This window comes from Lithobates pipiens, unplaced genomic scaffold (assembly GCF_037356315.1).
Source record: "Lithobates pipiens isolate NorthernLeopardFrog02 unplaced genomic scaffold, aLitPip1_a1.2 Scaffold_19, whole genome shotgun sequence".
Lineage (NCBI taxonomy): Eukaryota > Metazoa > Chordata > Amphibia > Anura > Ranidae > Lithobates > Lithobates pipiens.
In genome coordinates this window covers 460262257-460276016 of record NW_027507764.1, presented here as the reverse complement: position 1 = coordinate 460276016, position 13760 = coordinate 460262257, and the positions used below count along the sequence as shown (strand labels likewise).

The window sequence follows — 13760 nt, the reverse complement described above, 5'->3', positions numbered from 1 at the left end:
TTTTTCTAGTCCCGTCGTACGTGCTGTACACGTCATCACGCACGTTTTCAGCGGACTGTTCGTTCATCGTGTGTGGTCAAGTCCGTTCATGCTAATTTTGAACGGACTGTTTGTCGGATTGTTTGACGAACTTAGTTGGGCGAACAGTCCGCCCGTGTGTACGCGGCCTTAGTGTCTTTTCTTTCCCATGGTAGATAGAATAGGCTTAGAACTGGGATGGGAATAGGTTTAGCCTCAGTTAGATTTGACAAAACCTCCACTTTAAACTTTCATACCAAAAACAAAATCAATCTCTCTCCCCACAAAAAAATACATCTAAACTTAAAGCTAAACTCTAGGCATGCATAAAATACACACATTAATGTAGCTCCAAAAACTATTTATACAGCATAATTTTTTTTTTTATTTTAAGCGATGTAAATACCCGAACTTGGCCTGGTATCAGCCAGTTGAAGTCTCTTTAGAGGAGGGCTGGTGTGCAAGTGGAGGAAGCAATACAAAAAGCCCACCAGTTCATGTGCTGACAAGCAGCTTGCTGATAGGAAGAGAAAGCAGTGTGACAGGAAGCGGTGGGGGGCTGTCTCTGCATTGAGCTGGGCTGTTGTTTCATCTTTTAATTGATTATAATTTTTATCTTTCTATTTTTGACAGTATTTCTGCTTTAACCTGATCTCTAAAGCCTAATGAATATGTAGAGTCTTCCCAGCATTATTTAAGATGTATGTGCAAATTAGATATTATAATTATATATGTAGAAGGGGTGCAGCCCTATTTGTTCATTACATACACATTCTATGCAGCTCTACATGCTGGTTGTGCTTTACTGCTTCTAATCACAATACAAGTTTATGGGTTTTTCCAACTAATGAAAACAATGTACTCCCTGTGTGGTTTCTATCTCAGCTGCTGGTAAGAAAAGTGGTGAAATACAGAGATCCCTCTAGTGGGTAATCTGCAAATATCTATATTTAATGTAATAATAAAACCATGAAAAAAGAAAGCATGTAAAATATGAAAGTCGCATTAATAATAATTCGGAATATGTGCTCATTAAAATATTTTTTTTTGTTTTTTCTTTAATTATATTTTCACCCTTAAAGTGGATGTAAGCCCACTCTCATCCTTTCTAAACTACTGCAATATTGGTTATCTATAAGCCTCCTGCATGTATACTTATCTGTCTCCCCTCTGTCTGCTATGAGATCCGAAAAACTGCAGATTTTGTTGGTGGGTCTGTTTTCCAGGGCTCCGTGGGTGGAGTCATGATGTCAGTAGACTCCCCGTCCACCTCTACATTCCCCTTATAAACATGCATTTTCTCCTGTGTATTTCTTACACTGAACTTCTGCTATGATCACTAACATCCAGTCAAAACCCAGAAAAGTCCCCACATGACTTCAGCATGCCAAATCATGCTGAGGTGTGGAACAGCCAATCCTTGCAGAGGAGCAGAAGAAAGGAGTGGGAGGGAATTAAAAAATAATGCATGTCTCTTAGGCTAGTGCACGAGATATGTAAATCACCTGCCACTCACAGCAAGGGGGAGGATTTGACGTTTTTCTCTGTTTGTCAAGATATATCTCACTGAACAATAAAAGAGGTTTGCTCATAGCTGGATTAACTCTGTGGCAAGACTGGGCTCAAATGATAGGAAATCTTATACTCTACATTTTTTTTTTTCGGGTTTACATCCACTTTAAGTAAAACTTAAAGCAAACTTCTCATAAAGCTTAAAACCCAGCCTTGCTGGTAATCAGTAAACCTCTTGTATGCTGAGAATCGGTATCTGTGGTATGCCCCTTTCTTTTCACGTTATATAATTGAGCCCTAAACAAAGCATTATCGGGAAGCAGTGGAGAAGTACCAGAACTTGGCAGTGGTGTAAAAGAGTGGAGGCACAGTGCTAAGGGTAAATGTAACTACTGGATGGTAGCTAGCACAAGGTTGTAGGTTTTTTTTTATTTCATATGACAACTTTGCTATCTACAGAAAGAAACTTAAATCTACCAAATGCACTAAGTTTTTGTTCTTCCTAAAGGTTCTCCTTTAAATGACTCCAAGCTAGATAAATATCTTTTTTTTTATCATTTCACAAGCTGTCGGTGTCAAATCCACTGACTGCAATTATTGTATATTTAGTGAAATGTAAAAGAGGTAATTGGAGATTTTTTATGGGATTTAAATGTTTGCTGTGTATTAATTTTAGACTTTCTGTGCCAAACATGCACTTATGTTAATGAGTCCACTGGAGTTGTCTAGGCAATAGCAATAGATTCTTTAAGTAAATCATACTAAAGTAAATCAACTGCATCACAGTTTTGTGTTTTCCTTTTTCCCAGGTAGTGCTATCAGTGAGTCGCTGCGCTTGTGCTCCGCATCCATGAACATACGGTTGGTCCAGGAGGATTTTCAGCTTGAACTTGAGGTTGGCCAGACAGTGAATCTCAGGAAAGGTGATTTTGTGGCCCTTTACCCTCCAACTCTGCACAAGGACCCTGAGATCTTTGAAGATCCTGAGGTAAAAATTCCTACTGATCTTGTCATTCTCATGGCACAGCGTAGTTTCTCTGCATTTGTTTTGCTAATGCTAGTCTTTCTTCTGGAAGTAATAAGCCTACTTTTCATCACAGCTTTTTGTATTGTAGGCCCTGCAGGTGAAAGGCCTTGTGGCTTGACGTAAAAGAAAAAAAAAATAGAATGCTGGTCCTTTCAAGAGAAATGACAGTTGCACATTGAATAACAGAAACTTGCGGCTAAATTTGTGCTGTCTGTGCCACTAGATCATTTTATAGCTATAGAAGTAATAGGTGGTGTCCTAAACTGTAAATAATGACCAACATTTATGTGCCCGCAAAACATCCGAACTCCTTTCAAAGCATTAACCATTGCTAGTTGGTTTTTACAGATGATTTAGAGACAACATTTAAATATTCCTATGGTAATTGGGGAAAAGGTATCTGACGTTAAATCATGAAAATATGTTATTTCTTATTATGAAATGAAATTTCTAATTATTAAATTAAATCATAATGTATTTTGAGAGCTTTTACGGGTAAAGACGGTAATGTTAGATATGGATTGTGTGTTATATATTGTTATAATAATAGTTTACATGGAGCTTTGTAGACACTGTTGAGTACCTTATTGCACTGAAGTATAGTTTTATTGAAACGCTTTTGATTTTTGGGCACTTAAAGCAGAGCAAACATAGCACAAGGTAGTGGTAAATAGTCAGTAGTTATGAAGACATATTGGCTTAGTTGTGAATTGTCCTTTTTTGACAGAACTTTCCCCCTTTTTAAAAATTGCTCCATATTCACCTTTGTCCAACAGAATGTCCCACCAGTCAGGGGGCATTACTAAGTCACCATTGCAAGCAGCATATATAGCTAACCAACATTTTTTTCCTAGAGCTACAAAGTTTCCTCATATTTTTTTGTGAAATGGATGAAACCGTGTATTTTATTTTTACGTATCTGAGATTCATGTGGCTCATCGCAGCCTCACATCTAGTTTTCACTATCTGAACTGATCCATTATTGTTATATGTTACCATCAACTAATAACTCCAGATTTTGCCAAATATGTTATATACTATACATGTGCATGTATATTTAAATCTTTTGAAGAAAAAATATTATTGCACCTACTGAAATGTGCCCAATACCTCAATATACCATTGAAATCCTTGGCAAAACTGATAACTAGAATAATTAGTAGAGCTAAATGAAAGGGGCTTAGTAACTGTACCATGTCTAGTACATGATACTTGTATGTTGCTCTGCAGAACATATGCTATATGCACAGCAGCAAATAGTGGATAAAGGGAAATCCATGTCTGTAGAAAACCAATGGATGCCCCAGTTTATCTATTTTTGTGTGATTCAGGCTTACTAATAGTGACATACACAAGAGGAAGGGAAGCAAGGACAGGGGTTGCAGAAATTTCAGACTCAGCTAGGCCTCTGTTCCTGGGGGACCCACAGAGCCTACCAAGTCTATCCAAGTCTCCATCCATTACCATTGATTTAAGCACATGTGCAGTAAAATTGCTTCTCCTGGGGGAAAGGGACCTACTGTGCAAGATGGAGGGGGCATAGAGGAAATAGGAGATTCAGGTGATAAGGAGGCATTATAGGTCTTTTACATATAAGAGCTAATAACTTATGAAATTAGCTGCTGGGATTGGGAATATTTTGTGTCTGGATCAGTTGATAAAGGACTGAAGCTCAATGGCTTTGGTTTATAACTTGCAGAAGGCCCAGGTGTGTCAAGCTACACTACTAATGTCAAACAGGCACAGTGGGCTTGACATTTTTCTTTATCTCAGGCACTTTTACAGCCACGTGGACCCCATAAACTCTAAAGCCTTGTACACACGATCGGAGATTCCGACGGAATGTGTCCGATCGGAGCGTTTTGTTGGATATTCCGACTGTATGTGGTCTGCATCGGACTGTTTCCGTCGGAATATCCGTTGGACCAAATTTTCCAACTTGGCGGAAATATTTTCCGACAAAATGCTCTGATCGGACATACTCCGATCATGTGTAGAGAATTCCGATCGGACAAAGTGCCACGCATGCTCAGAACAAATTCCTATATCAAAGCTATTGGCTACTAGCCTGAATGTAGTCCCATCGTAACAAAATTACATCATCACGTTCTGAAAGATCGGATTTTCTGACAACTTTGTCCAACCGTGTGTATGCAACAGTTTCGGACAAGATCCGTCAGACAAAATCCAACGGATTTGGTTGTCGGAATCTCCGACCATGTGTACAAGGGCTTAGTGTTTTCATACAGAGGTTCAGTGTTTGCTCTATTGATATTTTATCTCACTGACTGATATACAATGGTTCCTAAAGTCCTTCTGTTTAATACTGTTTTGTGACTTAAAACCACCTGTCAGATTCATTTGTGGGTCATAAGAGTAAAGACTGTTCACAAAGCAAAGTGAATGTTCACATCTCTTAGTAAAAAGGTGACACTGCAATCATTTTGAATACCCAATAGTGTATGTTATGCATACATGATTAAAGTGAGGCTACAAGTTATTCTCTATCCTACACTTATGCCACTACTGTGGTGTTTCTACTCCAGGCTGCTAGTACTGCTAACCATATACCCCCTATCTATATAGATAACAGTTATTTTGTGATAAATAAAGTAAAGTGCTATGCTCCCCCATATACATAAATACTGTGCTCTTTTAATCAAAGTAAAAAATCATATGTGATAAATAATTAACACTTTAATGTGGTAAGTATCCAGTGAAAAAACCTACAGTGAATTCAGGATCCATCAAGTGTGTCCTTTATACTTAAATAAATTATACAAACCACAAATACATGTCTCTAAACAATCCAACGCTTCTTCATCCAAATCTCAATATGTGTTCCAGCAAACCGTGCTCGAAAAGCAAAGTGAATGTTCATATCTCTTAGTAAATAGGGTGAACCGGCAATCATTTTGAATACCCAATAGTGTACAAGGGAATAAAAAAAACATATTTCTGCTTACAACATACACAAAATTTATGATTGAAGTGAAGCTACAACTTATTTTCTAAGCTTGGTGAAAATGCAACGTAAACTTTGATAATTAAACAGTTTTGATCCCCTTTTGTAAATCATCCCCAGTGAATTTCTAGAGTTAGATAAAATTTATTATTTGGCTCAACATGCTCTGGAATAGGATACATTTGGATAAATAATCATATACTGTATTATATATTGGTATGAAAAATATTATCCATGTTGTTTGGGTTGACAGAAAATCAATGCAATATCAACCTTCTTTCTTTTCACCTATCGTGGCATATCCACAAGTAACAAATGTGTTGCACACGTGGAACCAGAAAAATCCATGTAATACCTCTCTATTGCATACATAACACCATTAAATTAAACCTTTCCTGAGAAGAATATCGGGACTATAATGGCTGATCTCCTTTTGAAAATTTGAATTGTCTGGCTGTCATGCTGACCCTCTGACTTCCGTACTTATTTACTGTCTCAGAAAAAGTATGTACCATGGAAAATTCAGAGTAAAGTCAAAAGTCCTTATCTGACAGTATTCTTGTTCTGCCTGAACATTGAGGCCAGAGGGTGAGCATGGCAGCTAACATTTTTAACGGATGGACAAGGTCAAGTGGGAAATTATGTTTCTGGGGGGGCATCTGTGTACAGAATACCTCCAGGTAGCCATGTTGCATTGCATTTTTACAGAAAATTACAGTGCTGCAAATTGAAAAGGAAAGGTATTTTTAATAACATTCAATTACATTCAATTACAACATGACTTGTGTCGCAATTGTATACTGTATGCTATATCATTTATTTATTTTGTTTTCCCATTAACCTCCATAGCGGTAATCACGAGAGTGTCTCCGGGTTAAATTTCAGTACCATTAGCAGTAACCCTGAGACACTCTCAGGATTGCATCGCAGTATCCTGGTAGAGGATACTTATCTTGTCCCCAGGATCCTGCAATGTCTCCCCGCTGTGTCCGGCGACCAGATCTTCCATCCCATGTATTGTGTTACGGGGCCCCAATCCCTGCAAGCGTCGAGATGCATGGGGATGGACCTGGCGGGAATTTCAAAAAAGTAAAAAAAAAATAACACATACAGTACACTGTAGTCTTACAGATTACATTACTGTATCAAATAATTTCACCTTCCTTTTGTCCCTAATGCTTTCTCCAATACCCTGCATGCATTTTTATTTTATATATACTGTTATTTCTGCCTGGAAACTTGAGAATGTCCATGGCAACTAAAAAGCGTCCCTTTACATCAAAAGTGGTTTTAGACCAGCTAGAAAACAGCGATAGTAAATTGGAATCACTTGCAGAATTGAGCGATAGTGTTTTGATTACATTATTGAATACAATTCATTATTATTATATTATTATTTTTGATAATTATTTATAGTTATTTATTATATTATAATTTATGATTTTGTGTTTCATACTTTATCATAACCGGGATGTCTACTAGATGCTTGTTTGGACAGATTTAAGTGAATTATTCCTAAGCCCTTGTACACACGGTCGGACATTCCGATGGACAATGTCTGATAGGACCGTGTTGTCGGATAATTCGACAGTGTGTGGGCTCCATCGGACTGTTTCTGTCGGATACTCCGACCAAGTTTTCCAGCTGGGCTATAAAATTTTCCTTTCTACAACATGATCCGATCTGACTTTGTCCAATCATGTGTAGAGAATTCCAATTGGACAAAGTGCCACACATGCTCAGATCAAATTCCTAGACCAAAGCTATTGGCTACTAGCCTGAACGTAGTCCCATCCTAACGAAATAACGCCATCACGTTAAGTACGATCGGATTTTCTGACAACTTTGTCCGACTGTGTGTATGCAACAGTTTCGGACAAAATCCGACGGATTTGGCTGTCGGAATGTCCGACCGTGTGTACAAGGGCTTAGAATTATAGGCCTACAATATAAAATGGCAAATTTCCATGCAAAACAATGGACCGATCTGAGACGCAAAAATCTGACATAATCATACCGAAAGGGCGGTTAAAGTAGAGTTACCCTATAAGTGTTGTTTATCTGCAACAGAGGAAAAAATAGGTCTCCTACCCTACCATACAAGACTATGCTGTGTGTGGCAGAGGTCTGTCAATATCAGGACTGGATGGACAGAAAAATAAATCATTTGGTAGATAAAACAGTTTTCATCCCCCACACTTATAAAACAAAGAGGCGCAGTGTCGGCGGGGGCCGGGGGGGACACCTTCCCATCCCCTCTCCTTTTCTCTCCCTTATACCCCTATTCTCTCTATCCTTTTCCCCCCACCCCTTGATCTTCCACCCCCACCCATCTACCCAACCAAAGGTTGAATCCTCCCGTAGAACGCTTACCCAACCGTTAATTTTGTAGAGCTGCAACAAGGCAGCCGTTTGCTATCCCACTCGGTCACGGGTGTCAGGAATAACACCACCCTAAGAACCCTGTTGGACCGGATGATATGGGTCCCACAGGTTAGGCACTCAGGCCCAGCACTACCTGTCACGACTTGAGTAAGCCTCTTCTACTGATATGATCATATTAGTTATACGTTTGTTGACAAATTATACCTCTGTATAGCACTGTTCTACTAGCCACGACCAATGCAGCAGTGATATAGTGCTTTCTTTACTGCGATTGGAAAGGATCGTGGCAGCATTTTTTTTTGTTTGTGATGATTCCCTGTCTCGCATGTTTGTATACTTTGAATCTTTCAATAAAATCTTTTATGGAAAAAAAAAAACAGTTTTCATATATATTATTTTATTTATTTATTACAGGTACTTATATAGCGCTATTTTATCTGCATATATATCTGTTGCCTGTAAGTCAGCTTTAACATATAGTACGTTAAAATAACAGTTTAGATTTCACTTCTGTAAAAAAAATAACTGACAAAAATAACAAATTGGCAACAAATCAACCTCCTGCTATGCATATGAACACTATACTACACTAGGTGATTAAACTTTGGATCCAGTCAAATCTGAAACAAATGTAAGAAAGAAGCTTATCAAGATTCATACATCTGTCACTACGACTTTACTCTTTACTGCTTATGTTTGCTGCAATTTTATTTATTTTTGGATTAAAAAAATCATACATACAGAAAAAATATTAACAGAATGTACAGAACGAAATTCTTTATGGTCACTGAGAATGTTCATAGACATGTTATTCACGTTTGTGTGGACACCTTTCAGGGAGACAAACTACAAGATTTTGGGGAATGTTCTACAGTAATAGGCAGATTACATAACCATCTGCTATCATCTTTCATTGAGTTCTTTCTGGTTCTGTGAAACAGTGATGAAATTGGCACGATATTTACTGACATCTGATAGTGGAAGGAAGGGGAGGAATGTGTAACACATAACTGACCACTCATTAAATTGATCTCTGATTGGTTGGAGTAGAAAGATTAGTTGGCTCCGAACAGAAACCTCAACTAGGTCAAGGAAATGCATGCTGAGATTTTGCGCTTAATTAAAAGAAAATATAATATTATTTTTCAAACCAATGTTCCCTGGATTAACTAGAGTATATTAAAATAGTGATCTGCCTTTGAAGCAAGTATTTAACTTGTGGAATGCAATTGCAGTGCTTTAGAGCAAAATAAATCAATGTAAAAATGTTTTTACATTTTAAATTCTTACTGCCATTGATGAGTGATCAGCAGTGAAAAAAAGGCTTTGGGATAAATATGTAATGACCTGTTGAGAGCTGTTCTGTCCAGGAGTACTGTAAGCCCAAACGGACTCTGGGGGTTATTTATGAAAAGCAAATCTACTTTGCACTACAAGTGCAAACTACAAGTGCAAAATGCACTTGGAAGTGCAGTCGCTGTAGATCAGAGGGGGACATGCAAGGAAAAAAAATGAATTTTAGCTTGCACATGATTGGATAATAAAATCTGCAGAGCTTCCCTTCGATTCAGATCTACCTCTCAGATTTACAGCGACTGCACTACCAAGTACACTTTCAGTGCAATTCAAGTGCACTTTGCCCTTGTAGTTTGCATTTGTAGTGCAAAGTGGATTTGCCTTTCGTAAATAACCCCCATGGTGCCCTCCAGGGGGGTATGTTGGTGATGGCCTAGGCTCACAGGGAGTGGGGTGGATGACCCTGGACATCACTCAACCAGGTAGAAGACTGCTATTGGATCACAGAGCAGTGTATGTCATCTTCATAAGCACTGGACTTAAATACTTTAACCCTGTAAGGTTTTACCCCCTTAATGACCAGGCCATTTTTTGCGACACGGCACTGCGTAACTTTAAGTGACAATTGTGGGGTGGTGCGACGCTGTACCCAAAAAATATGTATGTATTTTTTTCCCAAAAAATAAAGCTTTCTTTTGGTGGTATTTGAGCACCTCTGCGTTTTTTTTTTGCGCTATAAACAAAAAAAGACTGAAAATTTTGAAAAGAACAAACCAATGTTTCACATTCTGCCATAAAACATATCTAATAAAAAAATGTAAAAATCTAATTTCTTCATCAGTTTAGGCCCACATGTATTCTGCTACATATTTTTGGTAAAAAAAAAATCTCAAATAGCAAATATAGATTGGTTTGCACAAAAGTTATAGCATCTACAAACTATGTGACATTTTTATGGCATTTTTATTTATTTAATTTTTTTTACTAGTAATGGCGGCAATCAGCAATTTATAGCAGGACTGTGACATTGTGGCAGACAAATCGGACACTCAACTGACACTTTTTTGGGAACCAGTGACATTGTTACAGTGATCAGTGCTAAAAATATGCACTGTTACTGTACTAATGACACTGCCAGGGAAGGGGTTAACACCAGGGGCGATCAAAGGGTTAAGAGTGTCTCTAGTTGGTGCTTGCTAACTGTGTGGGGATGGTCTGACTGGATGAAGACAGAGATCTGTGTTCCTGCTTAACAGAAACACAAGATCTCTATTTTCTTCCCTGCCAGAATAGCAATCTGCCTTGTTTACATAGACAGATTGCCATTCTGCCACTCTGGGGAGTGATCGTGGGTGGCTGGCGGACATCTGGTCCACTGGACCCGCTGATTGGCTCCCCCCTGTCTAATCAGCGCGCGTTCCCAATGTCTATTGCACGAGATGATGTACAGGTACGTCGTTTCGCACAAAAGAGCTTACCTGGTGCAGTAAATCTGCGGTAGGTGGTTGGCAAGTAATTATTTATATTTTACACACCCTCTGCCTTGTGGCTAGCTTTTTGTAGTCCCATTCATTTTTAATTACTCCCCAAAGCACTAAGGCAATGCAGTTCCAATGCACATGTGTTGCAGTATGAAACAATGCACAGTAACATATACTGGCCTTTATGGTGCTCTTATTTACAAAAAATGGTGCATGTCCATTTATTTTAGACCTTTTGGTGCATTGCGAGGACATTCAATTGAATGGACTGCCTTATGGGTCAATTTAATAAAGGCAAATAGACTGTGCACTTTGCAAGTGCAGTTGCCCTCAGCAAGGGCATTTGCTCCAGAGTTTAGTAAATAAGGTGACACTTCACTTTACAAAGACTATCCAATCACATGCAAGGAATATTTTAATCGGATGATAATCCGACTGTGTGTGGTATGCATCGGACTGATTCTGTCGGAATATCCGTCGGACCCAATTTTCCAACTTGGCGGAAATATTTTCCGACAAACTGGTCCGATCGGACATACTCCGATCATGTGTAGAGAATTCCGATCAGACAAAGTGCCACGCATGCTCAGATCAAATTCCTACACCAAAGCTATTGGCTACTAGCCTGAACGTAGTCCCATCGTAACGAAATAACGTCATCACGTTCTGATCGATCGGATTTTCCGACAACTTGGTCTGAACCGTGTGTATGCAACAGTTTCGGACACAATCCGTCGGACAAAATCCGTCGGACAAAATCCAATGAATTTGGTTGGCAGAATGTCCGACCGTGTGTACAGGGGCTTACACTGGAAATCAGTGTCAGAGGGCCGGACATCCCCTTTCGTTCCACCATGGAGGTTCTTAAAATCCTTTCTGCAAGTAGATTGCTTGCCTGTTTTTCTTTTGCCTGGCATATCATAGAAAAAAAGGCAACCATTAAGATCTCACACACGTCTCACTTTTTCAATATGAACAAAACTACAAAGGTTTGTAGATACAAATTTTTGGCGGTTGAATTGTGTTTTTGTTAAGGTAGGGTAACCTGCAGGGTATCATATTGGGGGCAATAGGTAATTAACCTCCCTGGCGGTGATCCCGAGTCTGGCTTGAGCTGGGATTTCAGTACCATAAGCGGTAACCCCGAGCCAGACTCGGGATCGTATCGCTGGATACAGGGAGAAGTTACTTACCTTGTCCCCTGGATCCAGCAATGTCCTCCGCGTTGTGTGAGCGAGCTGTCCTCCGCTCGATTCACACAGTGCCCGAGTGCCGCCGAGCTTTGTTCCCTGCGACGTTACGGCGCACGAGAGCGGAGATCAGTGCCAAATTCAAAAAAGTAAAAACACACAAAACACAGTACTGTAATCTTACAGATTACAGTACTGTATAAAACAATTACACACACCCTTTGTCCCTAGTGGTCTGTCCAGTGCCCTGCATGCACTTTTATATTATAAATACAGTTTTTTCTGCCTGGAATTTGGAGATTGTCCATAGCAACCAAAAACTGTCCCTTTATGTCAAAAGTGATTTTAGACCAACTAGAAAACAGCGATAATAAATTAGAATCACTTGCAGAATTGAGCGATAGTGATTTGTGGGGAAATTCGTCATCAAACACTAAATCTAATGACAGCGACAATTCTGCAAATATGTAAATTTCAGTGTTTTTGGATTTGATTACATTATTGAATCATTTTTATTATTATTTATTATATTATAAACTTTATCATACCCGGGATGTCTGCTAGACTCTGGTTTAGACAGATTTAAGAGAGTTATTCCTAAGAATTGCAGGCCTACAATATAAAACGCCAAATTTCCATGCAAAATAATTGTACCGCTTTCAGCACCTAAAATCAGAACTAATCATACCGCCAGGGAGGTTAAATAGCTAATTGGGTATAATGAAAAAGTAAAGCACTGCCTCTTGAAAAATGTTATCCAAGTTCTATGAAAGATTTGACTCATATAAATGAATTTGTTCATTCCTTTGTCTTTCTCATCACATTGTAAATGTTGAGACTTTTCATGCATTTTAGAAACAGCGTGACTTGACTTGAAGGTAATGAGGAGGAGGCTGTAGTAGGACCAAGGTCAAAGTCAATGGTATTGATTTACTAAAGGAGTAGCAACGTAATTGTTCACTGAGCTTAGTAAATATGATGAAGTTTGGGTCATTCAATTATGTGCATGTTAAAATAAGTTTGCTTTTTTTTTAAATTTCCCCTGCCAATGATTGTTTTGGGATATATATACTGTATATATATAGAGAGAGAGCGAAAGGAAGTGTGGGAGGGGCCTAGGTATTTTGAGGATCACGTTGAGGTGGAGCTACACTGCCAAAAGAAATGTACATGTTGGAGACTTTGGCTTCCCTTTGAGCATAGCTGCCCCCAATGGAAACAAGAGAGAAGAGGGGGCTTCCTACAAGTAAGGGGTGTATTGATAATATTTAAAAAAAATCTGTAGGGACACTTGTTTTCCCTAATGAAGAACTGTTTTTGAAATATGACTCGAGAAATATAGGCCAGGATAAAGAGTTGAGAGGTTGGCCCACCGGGCTTCTCAGTGTTAGGTGAGCACTGCTTATATGTGCTGGTTTGCGTACTCATGGGGGTGACTTGGGACAATCGGTCCTTGTGTTTGAAGAAAATTACCTGGGATGGTAGAACCTCCTTTGTGTCTCTGGAAGATGAGCATGGGGAAGGGGATGTGGTCCCTGTGCCAGTAATTGGCTCCCAGTGTCTGGGCCTTATGACAATTCTGACCCCATAGTACTGGAATAAGAGAAAACACATTGACAGTTTGAATGAGCAGCAGATGCGGAGGGAAAGAAGCCCTCCTCAAAAATGAGCAGTCTACTCATGTAGTATATGAACATCACTGTCTTAGACTTCCCACCCAAAAGATGATTGAATCTTGCAACATATCAATCACCACTGATACCAATTATTTTCAAGTTAGGAAATGCCTCTTCCAATTATTACTGCTGGTGCCATTTTCTCTTCCAACCTGATACTTCTTTTATAGGGTTGAATGAATAGCAAAGGCGAACTGTAGAACGCACATA

General features: G+C 39.0%; 1 protein-coding gene across 2 annotated transcripts in view; it reads left to right on the top strand.

The window, feature by feature from the left end:
• Positions 1 to 13760, top strand: part of CYP7B1 (cytochrome P450 family 7 subfamily B member 1) — a 311752-nt gene that overhangs the window by 272511 nt on the left and 25481 nt on the right. The window contains exons 5-6 of one of the 2 annotated variants that reach the window (XM_077492787.1): positions 2340 to 2518; positions 2646 to 3034. In XM_077492787.1, the coding sequence (XP_077348913.1) occupies positions 2340 to 2518; positions 2646 to 2675 (209 nt within the window). In that variant the 3' untranslated portion in view covers positions 2676 to 3034. Of the gene's footprint in view, positions 1 to 2339; positions 2519 to 2645; positions 3035 to 13760 lie in introns of those variants that run through there. The other variant, XM_077492786.1, reaches the window with a different exon arrangement.